Below are 22,011 nucleotides of genomic sequence, written 5' to 3'. Positions count from 1 at the left end.
ACACTTCGCCGCGGTTGAACCGCAGATGTCTGGCTAAACGGAACGATGTGTGTGTTTGTCCCCATGTTGCAATATCGCTTTTTTCAATTAAAACCGTACGGCTCTCATAATCAAGTCCTGGGCATGCAATAAAAGCTCTTACGAATGCGATTAACACAAACACAACAGCGCGGGCAACAGGTTTGGTGCATCTGTTGCGCATAAGCGGCGTCCAGCGGAGAAACTGGTGCCACACTGGCTGCTGCTGCTTTGCCTTTTCTGCACCAGCGACTTTTGAAAACATATAATGACTGATCTGTTACAAAAGAAAACGTAATATTAGTAATTTAGCGGGGAAAATGAGCAGCGTGGAACAGGTGATGCTCTTTTTTTCATTAGATTCATGTGAGATTAAATAAATGCTAGAAGTCTGGGGGACGTGAGTGAAACGGCTCCTTTGACACTAAAATTTAGAAGAGGGATGTTTGAGTTCGTGTTCTGAAATATATGTCAGTACGTACAGATCAAAACTAAAGGTAGATGCGGGGCGGCTCTGTGTGGGCTGCCTCACCTTTCAGGTATGTCTGTGGTGTGGCTTGTTTGACAGCATTTTGAAGCACTTGGTGACTCTGTTGTTTCAGCTGTCTCTCACTTTTTAAAAAGAAGTAAGAGGGACGTGGCTCAAAGAGCATCTATGAATTAAGATGAACCATTTTGACTAAATCTGTCTTCTTGTTCTCTCCCCTTGCTGCCTTTCACACTTCTGCCTCTTCAACCTGTCTCCCAACTTCTTCCCCTTACCTCCCAGCCCAGGTGATTGGGTGAATTCCGGTGAGTGACAGGCCAACCCTGCAGCAGTTGATGGTTGGGCGGACCCCCTCAGATGGGATCAGTGTCCAGGGGGAGGTGGAGAAGGGGGGTATGGGGAGCGCTGTCCCCCAATAGCGGGATGGCCTCGTGGGCCTGGCTCCTGGCCGCTGTCCTGCTGTCCCTTTTGACTGTCAGCGTGGCCCGGCCGCCCCTTACTGCCACCAAGGGGGAGGCCACTCTGGAACCTGAAGGTAAGCAGTGAGGGGCTGTAACACGGGGTAGGAGAGGGGTGGGGGGGGACCCACATTTGTTTGCCTTGTTTTTCAAGAGCAGGCACCAGTTTGTCAATAACTAAATAAATAAATCCACCCTTCATCCTATTGATCGTTTTTGTTTACTTTTGCATCCTTCCCTTCAAATTCTTGTCATTTACTCACATTGAGGTGGATAAGAATCCAGAACTGGCCCGTGACACAGTTTCTATATTTTATACTCTTATTTATTTATTTATTTTGTAACTTTCGGAGTTTCATGCAGAAGCACAAGTTGTTGTTTTTTTTCATTTAACTTCCAGTAAAAGTTAAAATATTGGAAAAGAGACAACATTTTAGAGGGAGAAATATAAATAAACTAAAGAGAAACAACTAACCTTGGCATGGCCGACCTCTTGTTTTCCTCACTGAGTTCTAATTCGCACTCTTTTTGTTTTATTGTTCTTCTCTGTGCGTAGCTTACTGAGCTATACTTGAGCTGTAAAGCCTGGTTTGTGTCTCTGTTTGGAGGGAAAGTTGTGAAGAAGGGTGGCACAATGTTTAACCCGGCATCTCTCTCATGACCTTCTCGCCTGGAAAGAGATTGAGATGGAGATTTAGAGTTCTGGTCTTTGCTTTCTTCCAGTCACGACTGCTGTTATTTCCTGTTCCTGCAAAGTTTGAATAATTGTTTTAAGCTATATAGTTTTGAGAAACATCTTAGTGAAAGGCTTTTTTTTTTTTAGTCTTTCTTTTAGGCTTCTCTATTTCTGTGTCTCTGGTCTCGGAGTCTGGTTAGAGACGAGTTAATTAGTTGTTTTGATGGATGGTAAGTCGCATTCCAAAGTCCTTTGTTCCCTGGCTTTAATCAGCATGCTAATTGTGAGTTAGGCCAAACAACAGAGCATCACTTTTAAGCCACCTCCCCCACCGTCCTTCTGTCTTTACACAAACACACACTGTACCTTTTCTCGGCCTTTGCCCTTGAGGTCAGGTATCAAACTTACCTACTTGGATGAGAGGCTGCCCGAGCTCTCCTCTCCTGTTGTTTTTGTTGTTCTGTCTCAGACTGTTTGGCTCCAAGCCGGTGAGTTCAGAGCCCCACATGGCCCGGACGCTACGCTACATGGCCACAGAGAGGACAGGGGGAGTTTTCCAGAGTTACAAAATCCCCCAGAAGAGCTCTAAGAGGATTTGTGCATATTTGACTTCTCCTTTAGATGGAGAGATTACAGAGTGCTGCTGAGCAGCGATGAAGTCATGTGACTGGAGATTAAGTGGCCTGGGTGAGGTCACCTGAAGAAGAACAGAGAGGGCACAAAGAACCTGGTCTGCTTATCTGATTGTGAACCAATTTATCTGTTGCATGTTGCAAACAAATATTTATTTATTTAAATTATCATCAACAGCACCTTTGTGTGATTTTACTCAATGTGTTGTCCTCTTCAGTCTGTTGCTTTCTTCCATTCACTAATACTGACAGGACACTATGGAGTCACCTGTGGGATGCAGATGTTAGAGAGAGATGGACTGACTTGTCCTACCTACCGTAACTGTCTTGAATACCCCCCCGCCTCCGTCCCCACACCCCACCCAGAAAGGTTAAGAATTCTCAAAATTTGAATTCTCGCTCCCCTCCCCTCTGCCCTGCAGACGTGCTTGTGTCTGTGGGAGCAGTAATTACTTTAGATTCATCAGATTGCATATCAATGTTGTCTCTATACAGCCTGCCCCTGCACCCCTGGTGGTGGCCCTGGTAGTTTGCCTACCTGTGGCTGTTACAATGGAAGAAGCGGACTGAACGTGCTGTTTAATGTCTTCACACAACAGGCTTATTGTTGCCACTGTAGCCACTTCAATATGGGAACGTTTACCTTGTCCAGGCACGCTCTGTTTGCACATTGATTAAAATACTCTGAATGACAATGGCAGAAAATACACAGGCATTTTTCTGCTCTTTCAAGCCACTCTTCTTGCACATAATGCGGAATAAATGTGGCACCAGGCGCACTGGAACGCAGGCTGACAAAAGTCAGCTCATGGTTTGGCTTGACTTTCATGTCGTCCCCGCCTGACTGTGTTCTTCAAAAATGCTCTGATCAGCATGGAGGCAGCGCTTCAAAATAGTCGAGCGGTTAAATAAATATAGGCTCCATTATGCATCAAGGAAGATTCTTTGATGCGTAGACAGGCACACGAATGGGATGGATGCTTGTTAACAACACACTAGTTGCTTTTCCACAGTAGGAATGTAATTGCTCTCTTGGCTTTCTTGCTGCATCGTTCCTGCTTTCACATGTACGCTGCGCCCTTTTAAACCAGTCACACAGTCGGCACATGTTAAACAAAATGGGATTACAGTTTTCTGTCTCAGCGTGTGCATCCGTGTGCGAGGTGTTGCTCATAACCGATCTGTAGCACTGTGCTATCTGCACAGTAGGAGTGCAGCTGTAAAAGTGTAAAACTGTCAGCTGGCCAGTTAATGACATGGATTGTGGGTTTAGATGTGTGGCGATGGCAATGGAACTGAACTCTAAACAAACACAGTGTGTCAGTCGGTGTGTGTGTGTTTGGGGGGGGGGGCATTGGGGTCTAATACACAGCTTTCACACAATGGCTTTTACTAGCCTGCCGTTAGCTGGTGTTAATCTTGTAGGTTGGAGTGCGTTATTTGCTTTGGCTTATGTGCCAGAAAATACCATGTCACTCCACCGCTCACTCTCACAGCTGTCTGATAAGAGGCTGGGAAGAGCCGCTACCTGTGCCAGCCTGTTTCGTCAGACCTCCATGCGCTGTCTGGTGTACTTCAGGTGGTAGACGGCAAAAAAACCCCACCTTTCCTATTAAGTGTATGTGTGTGTGTGTATATATATATATATATATATATATATATATATATATATATATATATATATATATATATAAGTGTAAAAGGTCTAGATCACATTGTTATTTGTTTTTCTCCTTTCTCTCACAAGCTGAGGTCACATTTGTTGTTATCTGCGCATTATGAAGATTTTTGAAAAGGTTACTTAACCACTTAATTGGTAACCATAACGATATTATTGAGTTAAGGAACAATGCTGCGTTACAGGCAAATTTAATGTGATTAGGGTGATGCAATACATTTATATTGTACTCTTTCTGCCATTAGCCCCACCCCTCCTCAGTAGCCCCCCCGCCCCCCAGAATTACCACCTCAATTTAAAAAAAAAATTAAAAAAAATTAAAATCAACAATACAAAGGGATCAAAATTAAAAAGAAAACTAAAACAACTCAAACTTGTCCATGCCACTGCAGCAGCACATTGATTTGTTGTACAGCTTTAAGAATTAAGCACTCAATATGTTTTTCTTAACATAAAATAACTTGCATAAGACAAGTGTTTTTATAGTCTACTGATCTGACAGATTATCATTAGATTGTCGTTACTGTTGGCTTCAGCGTGTCCTTCATCTGACTTGTTATAATCTCAAGATTAATGCAATGTTTCTGAGGGTCACTACTGCTACATTCAGCCTAAGAAGATTGTTGTACATAGTGTCCAAAGGGCTAAAGGGGTCGTGTGGGGTTCAGGGAAGGCCTTGATGAGGGGGTGAAGGGGTGAGCGAACTCGAGGGGCTGTTGCCATGGATGCTTGCAGGAGCCAGTTCACGGAGCTGCTCCTTTGTCATAAAAAAAAAAGCAGAGGAGGGATTTGAATCTGAAAGGACACAGACATTAGAAAAGGGGTAGAGACAAAAAAGGGGGAGAAAAGTCCTGGGATTTAAGTACGTGAGGGGGTTACAGAGGAAGAAGAGAGGGGTAAAAAGAAAAGAGGAAGGATAAGAAGGGCAGTGGAGATGATGTGATTTGAGCACGTGTATGTGAGTGTCTGTGTTGGACTCCATGCATGCTTAGTGTGCGCCTTTGAGATGGCAGTCATTACATTTAGTCTTCGATCTCATTTTGCAGAATGAGGCAGGGAGGAGATGGGAAGATAGGCCTGGAGGCAAATGTGCCTCTCTGAAGAAGTCAATTCCTAAGATCAGAGAAAGGAAAAAACGTTGCTCTTGCCTTTTACCAACATTTCTGTGGGGCTCATGCCAACTTGATAGATGGACAGATGGGCAAGCAGACATTAAAGGGACTTTGGTGAGAATCGCTTGCTGCATTTAGCCACACATACACACACACACACACATGCACATATATTTGGATTGTGAGACTTAATTATTGCCAGCAAAAGATGGTGCGACTGAGGATGAGAAGAGGGAGCGGGGATAAGAGGGGCTGAATCTGTTCCACCTGATGGACACTTGTAATGGCTGTGCATGAGAGGGAGAGAGATGGAGTTTGAAATGTGCTCCAGGAGAAGAGAGGAAAGTGATAGGACTGTGAGAGGGTGGGAAGAGGAGAAAGCTGCTTTAGAAAGAAATTGAGAAAAACGTGTGTGTGTGTGTCTATGTGTGAGAGAGAGAGGCTCCCGCCTCCTCCTGTTGTGCAGAAGGGGGATGAAACTTTGCAGAGATGAGAAAATCTGCAGTGAAGTGTTTCAGCTCTTACACACAAGAGGCTACAAGAGTCCATGTACACATGCTGAGAGTAAGTGTTTCACCGGAGCTGTGCATTTAGATAACATGTTTAAGATTCAGTTCTGTATCTTTATTTTCTTAGTTTGTCTACAAGTTAGTTTCTGCATTCTGTGTGTGTGTGTTTACATGGGGTTAGATGACACAGGTTCCCATGAAAAATCAGGTATGCTGGAGGTGTCAACAGGTTTGGGAAGGGTCGAGGTTAGGTCAGCAGGGTCGTGGTGGGTGTGGATGTGTGTAATCAGAGGAAGAAGAGGGCAAAGCGGAAGGAGAGGTGAAAGAGCAGCAGGAGGAGGAGGAGCTGATGGAGGGGCACAGATGGACACAGCAGAGAAAAGAAAATGATGAAGACAAATTCAATCACTCACACACCAAATGGATAAATTCCTGCCCTTCCCTTTTCCTGTTTTTCCTTCCAAACTTGCGTACCCTTCTTCCATCGCTCCTTCATTTCCAGAACTATCCCTGTGATATAGAAAAAACCCCTCCAAGCAGTAATAACATCACACTGAATGCCTCCAGTGTGGAAAACCACATTGTAAAAGGTAGCGGAGACAGCTCCCATCAATCAGCACAGGAGCTCCACCTCTTATCAGACCACACACTCGGTGCCAAAGGGGGGTTTAATCACTTCCGGTTTGAAGGAGTTAAGAGGGAAAAACAAGACAATGCAGGAACCGTACCTGTGTGCGTACGTGCCTAGGGGCAAGAGGTTTGCGCACATACCTCAACTCCAGGCTTGTGGCGGAATGACTTTCCCTTCCTGTTGTACGTGTGTGTGCAGGTTTACGTTACATTTGACACAAACATAGGAAGCGCAGAGGTGTATAATGAGGGTGGGGTGTCGGTGAAAAGGTGCATTGAGGTACAGGAAAGGCAGGGAGTGCCGCTGCCTCTGTAATTACACATATCGGACTTCAGCTAAACGCTCTGCATATACCACCATCGCTGGCTTTTTTTGTACGCTTTTCCATTGTTGCGACTTTCCTCCCTCGAATCTTTTTAATCCCTCTCATTTTTCACCTTGTTCCCACTGAAGACGTAAACTTGTGAACATCTGCATTATAGAGAACAACACTGACTAAGATCAGTCTGCAATCGAGCTGAGTGAACACATACACGTGTGCATGAATGTGTGTGTGAAGTTTGCAACGTGCCCGGGGTGACTGGAATCGACTTGAGCATATACGGCAGAACCCAGCTTAGGGTTTTCCTAGTTTGCTCAGCGTTCCCAAACTGTCTCAATGTGTGTGGATATGTAATCCATGATGATCCTGATGTAGAAGTGCAGTCTCAGCTATGGAAATTCAGAATTCTCTCTTCTTTTTTTTTTTTTTTTTTTTTTTTTTAAAACATGTCGGGTGTTCATCTTGCTCCGTCAGTGCAGATGTACGAGTCTGAGAACAGTGTATGCACACGCACTCGCAGGCAGGCTTGATTTTTCTCCCAGAAATGAAGAGTTCTATGCACTTTGGAGTAGAGCGCTGAGTTTCTTGCTCTCTGCCTTGGCTGGCAGGAGCTGAGGCTGTAGATCTGGCCGAGCTGTAGATCCTCCATGGCCATGTTGTGAAAGAGAACGACGACAAGAGAGATGGAAAACAGAAGAGTCAGGCTGCCGCCAGCTCAAGGTTTTTCGTAGCTTAGGTGCACAGTCAGTACCAGAGAAATGCCAAGACAGGAAAAAAAAAAAAAAAAACCCCGTCCGATCCCATCCCCGCCTCCCCCCTCCCACTTCCCCTGCCTGTCAACTACTTCCGTCTTAGACTTTTCTGGATGCTTTCCTTTCTGATGGGCAGACATTCTGGAGTTGTATTACCTTCCCTTTTTCTTTTTTTTTTTTTTTAAACGCTGCAGAAATGTTTCTGCATTGCTCCTACTCACCTACACACACTGCTTGGCATCTGCACTGAAACAGATGGATGGCTGGGGAGGGGTGTTTCACCACAAAGATGTCCATTTCACAACTGTTCGCAAAGCTTGGATTGTTTTCTTTGGTTTTGTTTTTATTCCTTTCTCCTTTACACACAGCTATGGCCATAACTGCATGCACTGAATCTATAACAGCCAATCGTCTGCACACTTCAACAGATCTAGGTTTCCAAGGGTCTCATTTTAAATGACTGGGAGTTTGTAAAGATGTGTTGGTGTGGCGGTTTGAAACGTGGGCCTCCTCTTTTCTGTATTGCTCCTCCTGCATAAGTTGATTTAAATGCATCCGTTGGGTTTTTTTGGTGTTTTTTATTTCTTTCTTAAATTGCTTGTTTCTTCCTCTCCCACCTCTCTTTCCTCCTCCTCCTTGTGCACCCTCTTCCTTCCTCATCCTTTACCCCCACCCACCTTCCCCGATCCCCTTCGACCTTACCCCACTCCTCCCCACATCTGCTCTGCAGAGGCGTCGAACAAATACCAAATTTCTAAGCCCACGGTGTGCTCAGTGCACCCGGGGGAAGTGCTAAAGCTCAGCTGCCCTCTGCCAGGGACGGGGACCATCACCTGGACCAAAGATGGCAGCTCTCTGGGCAACAACAACCGCACGCTGATAGAGCAGGAGGTGCTGCAGATCCGTGACACCACGCCCAAGGATTCGGGCCTGTACGCCTGCACCAGCGTGGGCAAAGACACAGTCTGCTTCATAGTCAATGTCACAGGTGAGTCAGGGATCAGGCAAGGTTAGGACAGGTCAGGATGTGAACTTTAGAGAGAGGATTGGTCTGTGCTTGGTGTGGATCCAGGAAATGGCCATGGAGTAGATGTGGTCAAGGATGAGCAGCCTGAAGCTCAATATATAGTGTGTGCGCTTGTATAACAACAGTAACTTACAATCATATTTTAATAAAAAAAAAAAAATGCCCTCACGCTATTGATTCCTTTAAAACTGTGTTGCAGTGTTGTAACATGGAAATTGCTACATGTGTGTCTGTGTGTGGGGTGCAAAAAAGGATGGCAGTAACCGTGGTTACTCTGTGCAGATGCCATCTCGTCGGGGGATGATGAGGACGATACAGAGCGATCGGAGGACACTGGGGCGGATGGAGAGCAGTTAAGTGAGTATGGAAGGAAACCAAAGGGGGTATGAATGAGTTCGAGATGCTCTCCCTTTCCTCACCAGGTCGCGTAGATTAGGCACCCCTGAGCAAGATGCCTTAAAGAGACAGTAGTAACCCGTTTCTTCACCGATCTGACATCTTCCAACTTCTCCGTTCAATAATTTTCTCTGTTTCCTGACATTTGTTCCATCGTTAACTCAAGCTTCATTCTCCTACCAGTTACAGCTATGTCTCCATGACACTTTAAATGCACATTTTGGATGCAGAGAAGGCTAAAGCAATTAACTAATAGCATATTTGTCCATATCAAATAACAAAAAGTTCAGTTTAAGGGCTTTAAAATTAGCACATACCATGGTTTGAGTGCTCTAGTCTGTTAAATACCGAAGAGTCCCTAAGAGCATGTCAGAACTTAAGTGTGGGATGCTGATTGTGATAGCCAAATACTTAGAAAGGCTTAATCCCCAAGCGAAATAATCTACTTGGCTTTGTCAGAGTTTGTTAGCAGAAGTGAGATTCTGTGATTATGATTAAAGCAGCACAGACAGTGGATGGTCTTTATTTGTTCTGGGAGTGACACCAAACTCTTGTCAAATTGGACTTTTAGCCATATTGCTGCTATTCTATACATTAGTGTTCCTGAGATTTGCGTGCGTGTGTGTGTGTGTGTGTGTGTGTGTGTGTGTGTGTGTATTTCAGGCTGGACGCTCCAGGGGAGTGCAGGGATTCCTTACATTCTTCTAGCTTGTGTCTCACAGGTAGTCAGGCCTCATGGAGCCATCCTGTCAGCCATTTAGTCAGCTGGGCTCATCCATTATGAAAGATGCCCATCTGGACTCAGTTACCCACCTGATGGGTTTGTGTGTGTGTGTGCATGTGTGTGAGAAAGAGAAAGTTCTTTACCCAACTTTGTGGCGAGTATCTGGGATGTTTCTGCACGCGCGCATGTGCACACTTGCGATCGCATACGCTCTCACGAAAAGGAGGCTGAAACAAAGTTGAGGGCTTCCACATCTTGTTAAACTTCTCCACAGGCGCTGCGTCTCATCGTGAGTTCTCCTTCTCCACTTTTGGGCTGACTGTAATTGCCTGAAATCCATTAAATATGTGGTGGTGATGGTTGGGGGGGGGGAAGCAGAACTCGAGCAAGAGTAAAAGAAAAAAATGGTGGAGGGGAAAAGATCCAGCCACTCTGATGGTAATAAGCTGTTTGAAAACAAAGGCGAAGCTGTTCTGGCAGTACAGTTGCATTTTCTCGCCGTGTGTGTTTCTGAAAATTCAAAACCAAGATTATTATTAAAAGAAAGGGGGGGGGGGGAGAGGGAGAAAAAGAGGCAGGGGAGTGGGGGTGTGTTGGATCAGTACCAACTCTTTTCTGAGCATGGCGTGGAGCCTTGGCCTCGGGCCGAGAAGGAGGAGGGTGGGCGTGGGAGGGAAGGAGAGTGGAGAGTGAGGGGTGTAGCTTTATATTCGTGGCTTTATTTTCTGGATCGGGCAACACAGAGCATTTTGTTTAAACTTTGTACAGAAGACTGACGAACATATGCTAGTGAAGAAAAGATGGAAATTTGTTTGTTTATCAGCGGGGGGTGGTGTAATTGGAGAAGATGCAGAGGAGCCTCTACAGGGATCTGTGAGGGGAGCCATGCTTAGGGTGGTGGATGGAGGGAAGGGGGGCAGGGGGGACTGATGTCATGATTAAGTTGAAAAGCCACGAGGAGCTTCGCTCTAAGCTCGGGTCTAAATCATCAGACCTGTATCCTGTTTACAGTTGTGTTGTTTAGATGATTGCTCACTTTTATTGCGTGTTCCCTTTGGTAAAAGTTGTGCATCTTTCGAATTTTTATAAGGGAACTCCTCCCCGTCTCAGTTTTTACTTTGCTTATGACATCATCTTCCTTGTTGGGTGGGACTCAGCTGAAGAAAAGTTGATGTCATAAATCTAAGCGAACCAACCAGGATTAAACAATGTCTGAATCAAAACTTGATGACGATTGATCTGCCACTATCTTTCAGATCGAATTAAACCTTCCTCACATGTGTTAAACATATGTAATAACTCTTTGAAGCTTCCTTCGTTTGTTGCATATTTCTTTTTTGGATTTAGGAAATCCTGCCATCATGAAAGGTTGTCAAAATAAATAACAGCGTTTCGGCTTGATCAAGAAAAACATTACAAATTGAATGCTTTTATATCAAATTTGTCTTGGTGAAGAACCCATATGAACATGGTAAAAGTTGACATTTTAGAGGTACTTTGATTTGACAGATTTTTCCAGCACTGGTACTAATTTACCATCAAGAAAAATCACCTGTTCAGCTTGCACAGATGAACGGTAAACAGGAGGATATTGCAGCTTAACTAGAAATCATTTCAACAATGAAATACTTCTCTGGGACACTTGCAGATTTAGCTCTCTAGAGGAGCTTAGAGAGAAAAAAAAATCTTGACTCTCAGTGCCTGAGTTAGATAACCTCAGCTCACCCCAGGCCAGCTAAGGATAAACAGCCGTGAGCGGGGAGCCGGATGTGCAGGGCTTTGGGGGCGGCAGGGATTCCTGGAGGCCAAAGCGTTTGGGCCAGCGAGAGTTTGGCTTCATCTGAGGGCTTGTTGGGTTTGAAGTGCTATCCCTCCGGACAGAGAGCATGGGAAACTGCACTGCTCACCTTTTATGTCTCAACCTCATCTTCTGACCGGCTGCCAGTTTGAGGTCAGAGGTCGGTTTTGAGAGACGGGCTCACGATGGGTTAGTCTCCACCTAATCTGTCTCTGTCTGAATGGATGGAGTGATAACAGGGCGAGTGTGCGGAAGTGAAGCTGGAGGAAAAAGAAGAGCAGTGATAGTGAGAGTGAGGAGGAAGATGAAAGGGGTAGTGACTAATTATAGTGCGAGCACTTACTGTATGCATCCATTCAGGAAGGAAGAGCGATGTTTACTGACTGTACTTTCCAAATATGCTCGACTTGTCCGGTTGTTTAAGCCAGAGAAATGATTGGTGGCTTCTGCTGATAGTATGGGCGGGAAGGAAAGAGAGTGCAGGGAATAGTCTCCTTCAATTTAAGCTTGTGTTTGAACCAGTAGCAGTCTTATCTTTGGGTATTCCCTCTGTTACTTGCCATATGAGGGGGAAGTGATGGTGTGGAAGACCGTTTGGATTGTTGTTTGACTTGGAGTTTCTCTTCCCCTCCGAGTCCCATCTGCTTAGGCAATCACCCTCCCAGGTGCAGAGAAAAAAAAGAGGGGCGGGGGAATCCAGCTGACTGAGTGACTGAAATTGTGAGAAAAAGAGGAGCTGACAAATGGACGAAACACAAGCACGGTGACAGATTTCAGTAGGAGAAATAACGGTTGTCAGTTTGGTGTTGATATGAATCTGGACAAAAGTATGCAGCGAAAACTCTGATATCCTTCGTTAAATGTGACATTCATTTTCTCCCCTGACGGCACATAATGATTTTCAAAAGGTGATAAGCGTCCTGGGCCCTGCTGTCCATATCTAGCCAAGTGACAGGCAGATAAACAGGGCAGCTATGGTAATTGGAGGAAGTGGAGGGAGGAAAAAAGCTGCTAAGTGGAATGAGATGAAATTGAATGTGATGGTCTAGTTACCCTCCTGGCAACGCCCAGGCACATTCTCCCCTTAGAGCCGATGTTTTTCCTCCCCTGCTACACCCCGTCGAGCCTGCAGGAAAAGTGTGTTTTTGTTGAGCTCTGTGAATGTTGAGCTCTGGTTTTTGTTCTGTTGGAGGGGGGGTTTGGGGTTCCCAAAGCCCTGGGAGTTTTACAAATGCTTCAGGTTTGTCTCTTCTTGCAGTAATTCTTCAAATGTACATGCCTTAGCCAGTCTGCAGTCCCACTGCCAAAATGTTAATGCCGAGGACATTATTAGGAAATCTCAGCCTCACTCAACACCAACTGTTCTCTGGTTGCAGGCGCGCCGTATTGGACCTCATCAGCAAAGATGGAGAAGAAGCTGCATGCGGTGCCAGCTGCCAACACAGTCAAGTTCCGCTGTGCTGCAGGAGGCAACCCCAAGCCCAAGCTGCGCTGGCTTAAAAACAGCAAGCCTTTCCGCCAAGAGGACCGCATGGGAGGGTATAAGGTAGGATAAACACTAATAGATCAGAATTTTTATTACTAACGTCAACTCACTTCCCTCTCTGGGTTTTGGCTGCTTTTCTGGGCTGCGGTTCTCATGGCCATTTTGTGAATTTTATTTGCAAGGAGAGCCTTCTCCTTTCAATACTTCCCTGAATGTCCTTTCACCCCTTTTCCACCCTTCGCTGGAGAGACGGGAGGAGGAAAGACAGAGGAAACGAGGGCAGGGTTTCTAGTGTGAAATTGGAATTGCTCATCCGTGCGCCTCTTCTCACCGGGATACTTTGCAGAGCCTCTCACTGTAACTTGACATGGTTCTATACCCCCAACAATTAGAAATGTAAGCCCAGGACATAAGGGTTAAATGCTCCTAAACAGTAATGCATAGAGAAAGTCGGTAGCGTCAGGTTTGAAATGAGTTCACAATGTTGAGGTAACTCGATCAGGGAGAACCTGTCCCACTGGCTTTAGGTTGGAGACTTATAGTGATTCCAGCTTGTTATTCTTTTGACCTGAAATATGATTTACAAATGCTATAGCTGAGCTTGTTTATATTTAAAATTCATGTGCTGTGCATGTTTACACCTTTGATTCCAGGTGTAGATTAAACTGGTGCTAGTCTGATACGCAATTTGGTTACAGTTTGTTTTCTCTCCTTTAAATTCATCTTTGTCCCCTTACTGTATATGATGGAGTCGTACTGATGAAGTGCATTAATAATGCAAATGGACAGTTATGAAATTCATTTATGAAAAGACCCAGTGATGCTGAATGAGTCTGGGGCTCCTGGTTAATGACTTGTGGTTTATGAGGAAACACATTTCACTGCCAGGAAAGTTTAGGTGCAGATTAATGTTGATGTAGCCGCTAATGTTGCTTCCCGTTGGCTTTCAGCACACTCATTACAGCACGGACAAAAAACAGCCACGACGTGGCGGAAATGACACAGTCAAGCTGTCAAATCTACCGTGGACAGTTCATTTCTCTCTTTTTGTCAACAAAGGCAGGACAAAAGCTGTACCTGAGCCCAGCCCTGTAGTATAATCTCTCCATTGTGTGAAATGTAGGCCTGTACAAGCAGTGGCTACAGTGTCTCTTCAGTGTGCTGATGGAAACTCTATTGTCAACTCACACCTGCTGATGCCACACAGAGGTGAAGCTATTTTTGCAAATAAGTATGAATAACTGTATGTTTTTAAAATGGCTTTGACTACAGGATGGGGGAGACTAAATGAAATAGCAGTGGTTGACAGAAGAGGTAGACGGCTAACGTGGAAACACGCAGGGCAATGTTAGGCGTACTTGCAGTGTAAGTACTTCTTAGAGCACTCGGAACTTAGACGGTGATATAAACTGGGAAGCTTTCGCCATCAGGGTATGTAATCTGCATGAATAAAGAAAAGATTGTGACGTTGGAGAGTCATTTTGTTCAAATCTGACCTGAATATTGTTTGCACACCGGATCGTCTCGTTTCTTTAATGCTTCTTTTCAGATCCCCTCTGTCGTGTGCTCCTTTTTTTTTCTCTTTCCTCCTAGTCTTCACATTTAGCACCGGCTCTCGGTGTCTAATCTCTGCTCAGTGGCTCAGTATTTAATGACATGCACGTGATAATAAGTTGTGTGAGTTTCTGTCTGCGCATAACAAGAGACTGCTCCTTTACCCAGGTGCGTAGCCAACACTGGACCCTCATCATGGAGAGCGTGGTGCCGTCCGACAAAGGCAACTACACCTGTTTGGTGGAGAACGAGTTTGGATCCATCAACCATACCTACACCCTGGATGTAGTGGGTCAGTACTACACACACTTAGGCTCAAAGTACACCTGAGAGGCTAACAAAGGAGGGATGGAGGAGGGGGAGGGCAGTGGGTGTTTCTCACAGTGGGAATAGAGCGTCTTCTGTGGAATTGCCCAGGTGCGCTCTGGATGCAGGTGGAGGTCAATGAGGAATGTGGAAGCTAAAGATGAATATGTCAACAGTTTTAATATGGCTATCAATAATTTATATAACAATATTTAATTTGTGTTAAGTTAAACATTTGATGATTTTGAAACTACTCGAAGAATTGAGTGGTGTCTCACTAATGTAGAAGATCTTCATTTGGCCTGAAAAACATTTTATTGCTCTATTTTTTTTTGCCCTCTGTACAGCTGGTTGTCTCACTATTCAGCAGTGATTGAAGAAAACAATCAGACTTCAGCACTGTAGCCAGACTGACAGTCGGAGCTCTGTTCCTTTTACGTTAACTAGTAGTTACTTCATGAATTTCTTTACAAATAATTTAAAAAAAATACTCATAACCCTCTCACAGACATATCATTGCATACAGCTGCTTTGATAATTCTTTCTTGATTCTGAAGAATCTTGAAAGAGCAGTTGTGAAACAGCTAATTGATTTTCTGCAGAGGAAAGGCTTATTTGAAGTGTTTTAGTCAGGTTTCAGAGCCCATCACAGCACAGAAACAGCTTTAGTGAAGGTTACAAATGATCTTCTTATGGCCTCTGACAGTGGACTCATCTCTGTGCTTGTCTTGCTATACCTCAGTGCAGAGTTTGATACTGTTCACCACAGTATTTTGTACTGCGCTGCAGTGGTTTAAATCATGTCTAATAAAATCCAGTTTGTTCATGTAACTGGAGAGCCCTCTTCAAACACTAAGGTTAATTATGGAGTTCCACAGGGTTCTGTACTAGGACCAGTTCTGTTTACATTATACATGCTTCCCTAAGGCAGCATCGTTTGATAGCATAGCATACATTTTCATTTCTGTGCAGACGATACCCATCTTTGTGTCTAGGTGAAGCGAGATGACACACACCACTTAGTTAAACTGCAGGAATATCTTAAAAATATGAAGTCTAATTTCCTGGTTATAAATTCAGATAAAGTTCAGGTTGTACTTGTGTTGTAATTGGGGTTTCCCCTGTATTGTAGGGAATTTAGTGTCTTGCCACAACTGCTGTTGTGATTTGATGCTGTCCAGATAAAATAAAATAGGTTGTTTTTGTAATTTGTCTTGATATGTCAGTCCCAACGAGCTAAAACAAATGTTTAGTGTCTATTTAAAGGATAGTTTAATGCAAATTGCAAGAAAAAAATGTTGAACCTACTCATGTTTCTTACAAATTGGCCCCTGATGATGTCATGAAATGTCAAATTCTTGTCATTTAGTACAACTTACAAGTCAGTAAAAAGATTTGTGAATGATTTTATCATCTAGACTCTGAGACAACAGAATGCTGGCTGAGCAGTATCACAGGGTTCAGATCCACCTCAGTCAACCCCCTTTTCTGACCTTTGGAGTAAGACAGCAAAGACTGTTTTTCTGCTCAGTTTGCAAAATCGATTGTGCGGACAACAAGGGGAGTGGGATAAAGATAGTAGATAATGTAAGCCTGTGTGCTTGTGCAAGCGCACACACCAACTTTGATCTTAAATTGGATTTGAACCAGTTCTCATTTGGCCTTTGCTGCGCATCATAACTTATCTGACATAGTAATTCTTCTACAGCCTAGTCAGTAAACCACAAATAATCAGAATAGACATGAAGCTGCAGCTGCTTGTTTCACTGAAGAAAATTTAGGGTGCTACACTCATGCATTTGTAGTTTATGGTTCTAGCTCTGTCACTAATCTTTAGCAGTCATGCTGTAATTGCACGCTCTTTTTATTAGTGCCTCCATGGTAATGATGAGTATTATTTTCACTGTATCAGATTTAGATCAAATACCTGAGGGTTTTAGCACAAAAGTGAACATACAGGCACACAAACATGTGGAGGTCGACACACGGGCGCAAATGCTCCCCAACTAAGGCCCCCTGCTCTGCTTCGCTCTGCACTTAGCTCAAGCTCTCCTTCAGACTGCATATTTCTGTTTTTGTTCTGTTTTATTGCAGAGCAGTAAACCCCCTCCATGTCTGGCTCCACAGCCACTGCCCCCTGCAACCTCTTGCTTCATTTTACTCCATTATAGCTAGTTGGACAGAATGGAGAGAGGGGGAGAAAGAGAGAAAAGGAAGGGAAGCAGGGACAGAAAATGCTGCTCTTATCTGTCTTTTTTTTTAATTTATTTTTTTGTCCAAATGACCTGCATCATCAGCATGTGCTGTGCCAGTGTGCCTGCACATGTGATGTGACAATAAAAAGTGATTTGATTTGATTTGATTTGATTTGATTTAAAACCAAAAGCAGCCAGTTTGCTCTGGTTCAAGCTGGGCTTTGGAGAAAGGGTTGCAAAGTGACAGCCATGGCAAGTGGAGAAATGAGGAGTTAAAAGAGATCCGGGTGGCTATGTGACATTTTGTGGGTAGCCCTGTGTCCTCCTGTGCTGTGCTGTGTTTTTCCTAAGCCCCTCCCTGACCTTCAGGTCACTGTGTGCCAAGCCACCCAGCACCCAAAGTTCATCAGACTTGAACGATGGAATGCCATCTCCTTGTTGTGACCCTGGTAACAACAACACATAAAAAATTAATGCGGGGTTTGCTTCTTCGTTTGTTTTGATACAGAGAAACCTTAACTTTGGCCTATTTTTCTGTTGCTTACTGGAATTTTTTCCAAATATGTCTTCTGCTTCCTTCCTTTAAGTTCTTGTACAAGTTCAATGGGGAAACTTCTAGACCCATAACCACGCGTTACACACTTTCCCATCCCTTGTGTTCATTTACTGGAGACTTGACCATAACTACTACCTCGTTAACTCTCACCCTAACCTTATTCTAAACTTAAACTGACCTTTCATGCTAAATCTTTATGATTTATGCTATGGGAACTTCCCAAAGCCAAATCTCCTCCATGTGACAGCATGAACAGACTTGTGTCCTCACAACATCAGATCTAAGAGTTTACACACACACACACACACACACACACACACACACACACACACACACACACACACACACACACACACACACGTGATATTCCTTTTTCTAATTTAAGAAAGAAAAGCTCCACAGCCTTTTATTGTTTGCGGGTTTCTCCCAAATCATTACGTGGCCTATTTTTCTCACACCACCACATATTCTGTCATTTAGTCTAAGTAGTCAGCTATGCAGCTCTAAATGCTCCAGCCAGAATTGGCACAGCTATAATAAAGTTTCAAGTTCATTTAAAGAAAAAAAGAAAAAGGAAAAAGTCCTTTGACTTGCCAACATGTTCCTCTGCGTGTGATTGTTTCACATTTTGAAATGGTTTTAAAGTTCTTTAAAAAGAAAATTGCCTCATAAAATGCTGTTCGGTATGTTTTACAAAGAGAGCACGAAATTCAAGTCGATCACCTCTCCCTGTTTTGTAAAGATCGAGAGGGTGCGGAGGCTCGTGAAGTATGGGAGAGGAGAGAAAATGGGGGCAAATAAAGAGAGACAATAAACAAGACGTGCTCTAGGAATGTGCAGAGGGGAGGAGGGAGGAATAAGGGGTGGGATTGATCTGATCTGACAGATGTCAAAAAGGTGGAGCGTGGAGACAAATGCAGACACATGGAAGAAGTCTCTACCTCTTAGGTTCTGCACTATCCATCTGTCGATCCCTCGTCTTTCCTTCCTTTCACCCTGCTAATTATTCCCCCCCCCTTTTCCCCCTCTTTCTCTCTAATTCCCAGCCTCCACGCTCTGACCATCCCCTGTGACGAACCCCAACACGTATACATACAAGGGCACAAACGTATTCACTACAGTTACCTTCAGGCTTTGTTTTGGAAAGGCGCTGCGGCGCCCCCGGCTCGGTGATGTCACTTTGTGCGTGTGTGAGAGTTTAGTGGCAGCGGGTGGTTGCTGTCAGTGTGGGGGTTGGTGGGCTCTTCATTGCGGTGGTGTTTGAAAGGGGGCATTGTTCCACAGGTCTCGCTCTGGGCAAATGTTTGCTTGTAAAAGAATGCAGATAAGTCGAGATGTGAGGGCGCTATGAAGATATTCCGCTTTCCGAGACGGGCACATAGTTTAGGTTAACCCCCAATGTGCGCCTCGATTTATAAAAGTCCTCCTCTACCTGATTTCTGTTTACTAGAGCTAGATACTCCTTTTTGTTTTGTTTGTAGCTTTCAAGAGCTTCTTAGATTTACACATCGGGATCACCATGATTATACCTGCCTGGGCTGCTCGGAAAAACCATTCACACTCACAGTGCATAAAGCACAAATCAACGTTCACATTCTTAAACATCAGATTTAACTACGAGACTCTTAAAGGGAAGTGGCAGGCATTTAGACATGTTCTAATTTTCTTCTCTCTCAACAGAGCGGTCTCCTCATCGGCCTATTCTTCAGGCCGGCCTCCCGGCCAACACCACTGTCCACGTAGGAGAGGATGCCCGTTTCGTTTGCAAGGTCTACAGTGATGCGCAACCTCACATCCAGTGGCTAAAACATATCACTCAAAACGGCAGCCGCTACGGCATAGATGGACACCCCTATGTCAGAGTGTTAAAGGTAGGTCGCCTCACGTCCCCTTTTTAGATTTTATTTCTGCGTAAACAAAAATCCTTCCCTCCGTTGTGGCGTTCTGCCAGTGACTCCAGGTGAATGTCAGCAGTCATATAAGGAACTAACTCTGTTTTTCCCCTGATGAAGTGCCAGGTTTTATCCGTGGGGATTCCTGCTTTCTCCTCTCTCCTGCAGATCCATATGCAGTAGCTGTAGTCGTGATGTTTGACTAATTCTGCTCATTCATTTGATGTGCGTGTCTAAGAATGTGTGTGTATGTGGATTGCAGCGTTCAGGCATTAACAGCTCAGACGTGGAAGTGCTCACACTCACCAACGTGACAGAAGAAGATGCTGGAGAATATATCTGTAAAGCCTCCAATTATATAGGCGAGGTCAGCCAGTCGGGCTGGCTGACTGTCATCACAGGTAACCTATGAGACCTGACTCACCTACACTCCCTCCCTACCTTCCGGTGTGGTTTCATAGGCTTCGATCCTGACTTGCTGTGCTGTGGTGGTCCTGCTGGTGGTCCCTTGGTTGTCCTGGTATCACAGTCCGTTTTCCCCCTTTATGTTGCGCCCTTGTGTAATAGCTGTTCCCCCACCCCCCGTCATTACCTGGGAATGGTGAGACCATGGAAGCACTGGACGAGCCCGCACACCTAGACATCAAAATTGACACAGCTAGCATCTTTTTTCTGTGCGAGCTGTGTCAAGGTGATGCATGGTGTTGCAGTGTTCTCCATGCTCGCTCTGTGTTGTGCATGTGTCTAATGTGTGGTTTAGACTTGCCTTTTCTTAGCAGGTTCTGTGGGTGATGGGAACCTTTTGGGTATTTGTTTCTGGTGCACTTGTTCTGTTTTCCTCATGTATTTGGTGGCATATTGGGTTCCATCTGTGTCCCCTTGTCCTCTCCAGCCCCGAGTGTTCCCAACATCCTGTTGGGATTAGAGAGCAAAAATTAAGGATTCATACAATCTTTATGTTTACATATATATTATTTTTGATTCGATTTAATTTGATAAGATGAAAAAAAATGATGCCATGTTTGAAAAATTCAGAGTAATTGATGCTTACATCTGACTGTGATTCTTCGCGAGGTTTCTTTCTGCACGCTGCCCCACTCTGCTTTGCACACAAGCTCTCCAGAGTCATCCTCTCGTACAGTGAATTTATGACTCAGGGCTGTAGCTCTGACCTGCTTGAGGATCACTTTGTCTTTTGTCAAGAACACTTCAGTGTTGCTCGGAGGATTGACAACTCTGCAGACCACTTCAATTATATCACCCTCAGAGAGACTATTGGAGGGAAGTATATTTATGATGGGGGCGATGTGGAGTGCTACAAGACAAAATCCAGAATAGTCAGACACACTCCTCCATAGGCACTCAGAGCTTTTCATTGTGACATAACAACATTCGATCGACTCACCTTTGACTATGAGTTCAACCTTTTTGCTACTGTTAGACTTTTGGTTCCCGGAAACCAAACGGATTTCATAGTCACAGTAGAGGATACAGTTTCCGATGTGACTCAGTCTCAGTGTAGCCGTTGATGAGTTGCCCCCCTGTGACAGCTGCTTTATGACCTCAGGGGATCCGGTCTTAAAGCTCTGGTAAAACTGGAAAATAAGGGGTCCTTTCTCCTCTGGAGCACTGCAGGTGGCTTTAAACTCCTCGTTCTCATAGGGCGATGAAGTAGTCAAATGCAGGGTCGGGGTCTGCAAGCCTGAAAAGCACATTCAGGTATATTAAGTATATTAGTTTCTCCAAATGTTGGACAAAGTTAGCGAAGAAAGGCTGCAAAGGCTTGAGCATCTGCAGAGGAGGACAAGGGATGTTGAAGATGGAGCTGCCAGGCAGGAAGAAAAGGGGGTACGAGACATGCACTTGGACGTGAGAAGCTCTACTGCCAAAATACAATTGAGGGAAGACATTCATTAGCCAGTGTGTGATTGTAGCTCACAAATTTGGTGACAAACTGAAAAAAGTCTGGGGCCGCAAAATATTTTTAAAGTATATATCTTATTTATAGTCATAAAAAATAAGCAAAGCAAAACAACCACATTACTACAGATGTGAACCTACTATTCATATTGCTTTCATATTATAGTTCAAATAATATATATAATAATATAGTGCATATGTAGTTAGATCCAGAAATATTAGAAAATTTGCTCAATTTTAGACAAAATATTGGATATGTGTGACATCAAACAATCAAGATTCAGATGTTGAACTCATTTCATATAAAATGTGTAGAAAGTGCGACAGTTTCCCTAAACAGCTGCCAGTTTTTAAGGGCTCAAATGTAATTGGACACTGGACAGGCAGCTCCCGCCTGAAATGGGCTTCCTTCTTAGGAGTTGGCCTTTACTGCAGCTGCCTCCTCTTGTTGTGGTTTCCTTCCTTCTTTTCAATTTTGTCTTCAGTAAACTTTAAAAGCGTGATTATGCTGAGATAAGCTGATTGGCTCCGCCGCTGCAGGCTATTTGTTTTTAACACAGAAAAAATTCTGAGATCATCCACGATTGCACACTTTTTTTTTGTTCACGCTGAAAAACTGATAATTTAGGCGTTCCTTCTGCTCTGATTCTCCTTGATGAATACATTTTGTGCAAAGAAAAGATGATAAGCTTTGTTTGTGCTGAGAGCTCCTTTGATTGCATTTTGTGGCTTTACAAAAACAGTTTCCAAATGCAAATGTCACACTTAGAATAATCTCCAGACCTTTACTTGTAAATGTAACTGTACCTTTCACATCCAGTTTCTGGCTGTTGCTGGCTTTGGCCTTGTTCTTGACTGAAACTCGACATTCATAATTTCCAG

The 22,011-nt window shown here is 44.2% G+C and overlaps 1 protein-coding gene and 1 long non-coding RNA gene across 2 annotated transcripts in view; one reads left to right on the top strand and one right to left on the bottom strand.

Moving 5' to 3' along the window:
- The window catches only part of fgfr2 (fibroblast growth factor receptor 2), a 39,661-nt gene that overhangs the window by 1,888 nt on the left and 15,762 nt on the right, over window positions 1-22,011 (top strand). Inside the window, exons 2-8 of the mRNA XM_080868392.1 lie at window positions 788-1,040; window positions 8,006-8,263; window positions 8,585-8,659; window positions 12,597-12,766; window positions 14,429-14,552; window positions 18,998-19,188; window positions 19,472-19,610. Of these exons, the coding sequence (XP_080724518.1) occupies window positions 863-1,040; window positions 8,006-8,263; window positions 8,585-8,659; window positions 12,597-12,766; window positions 14,429-14,552; window positions 18,998-19,188; window positions 19,472-19,610 (1,135 nt within the window). The 5' untranslated portion in view covers window positions 788-862. The remainder of the gene's footprint in view (window positions 1-787; window positions 1,041-8,005; window positions 8,264-8,584; window positions 8,660-12,596; window positions 12,767-14,428; window positions 14,553-18,997; window positions 19,189-19,471; window positions 19,611-22,011) is intronic.
- On the bottom strand, window positions 20,267-22,010 carry LOC308387974. Its single transcript, XR_013970021.1, has 3 exons — window positions 21,937-22,010; window positions 20,615-20,911; window positions 20,267-20,524 (listed from the first exon to the last, which is right to left on the bottom strand). It is a non-coding gene; the product is annotated as an uncharacterized lncRNA (long non-coding RNA).

Source organism: Rhamphochromis sp. 'chilingali', assembly GCF_963969265.1.
Source record: "Rhamphochromis sp. 'chilingali' genome assembly, chromosome: 20".
Taxonomy (NCBI): Eukaryota; Metazoa; Chordata; class Actinopteri; order Cichliformes; family Cichlidae; genus Rhamphochromis; species Rhamphochromis sp. 'chilingali'.
The sequence above is the reverse complement of the archived record's forward strand: the minus strand, read 5'-3'. Positions and strand labels throughout refer to the sequence as shown.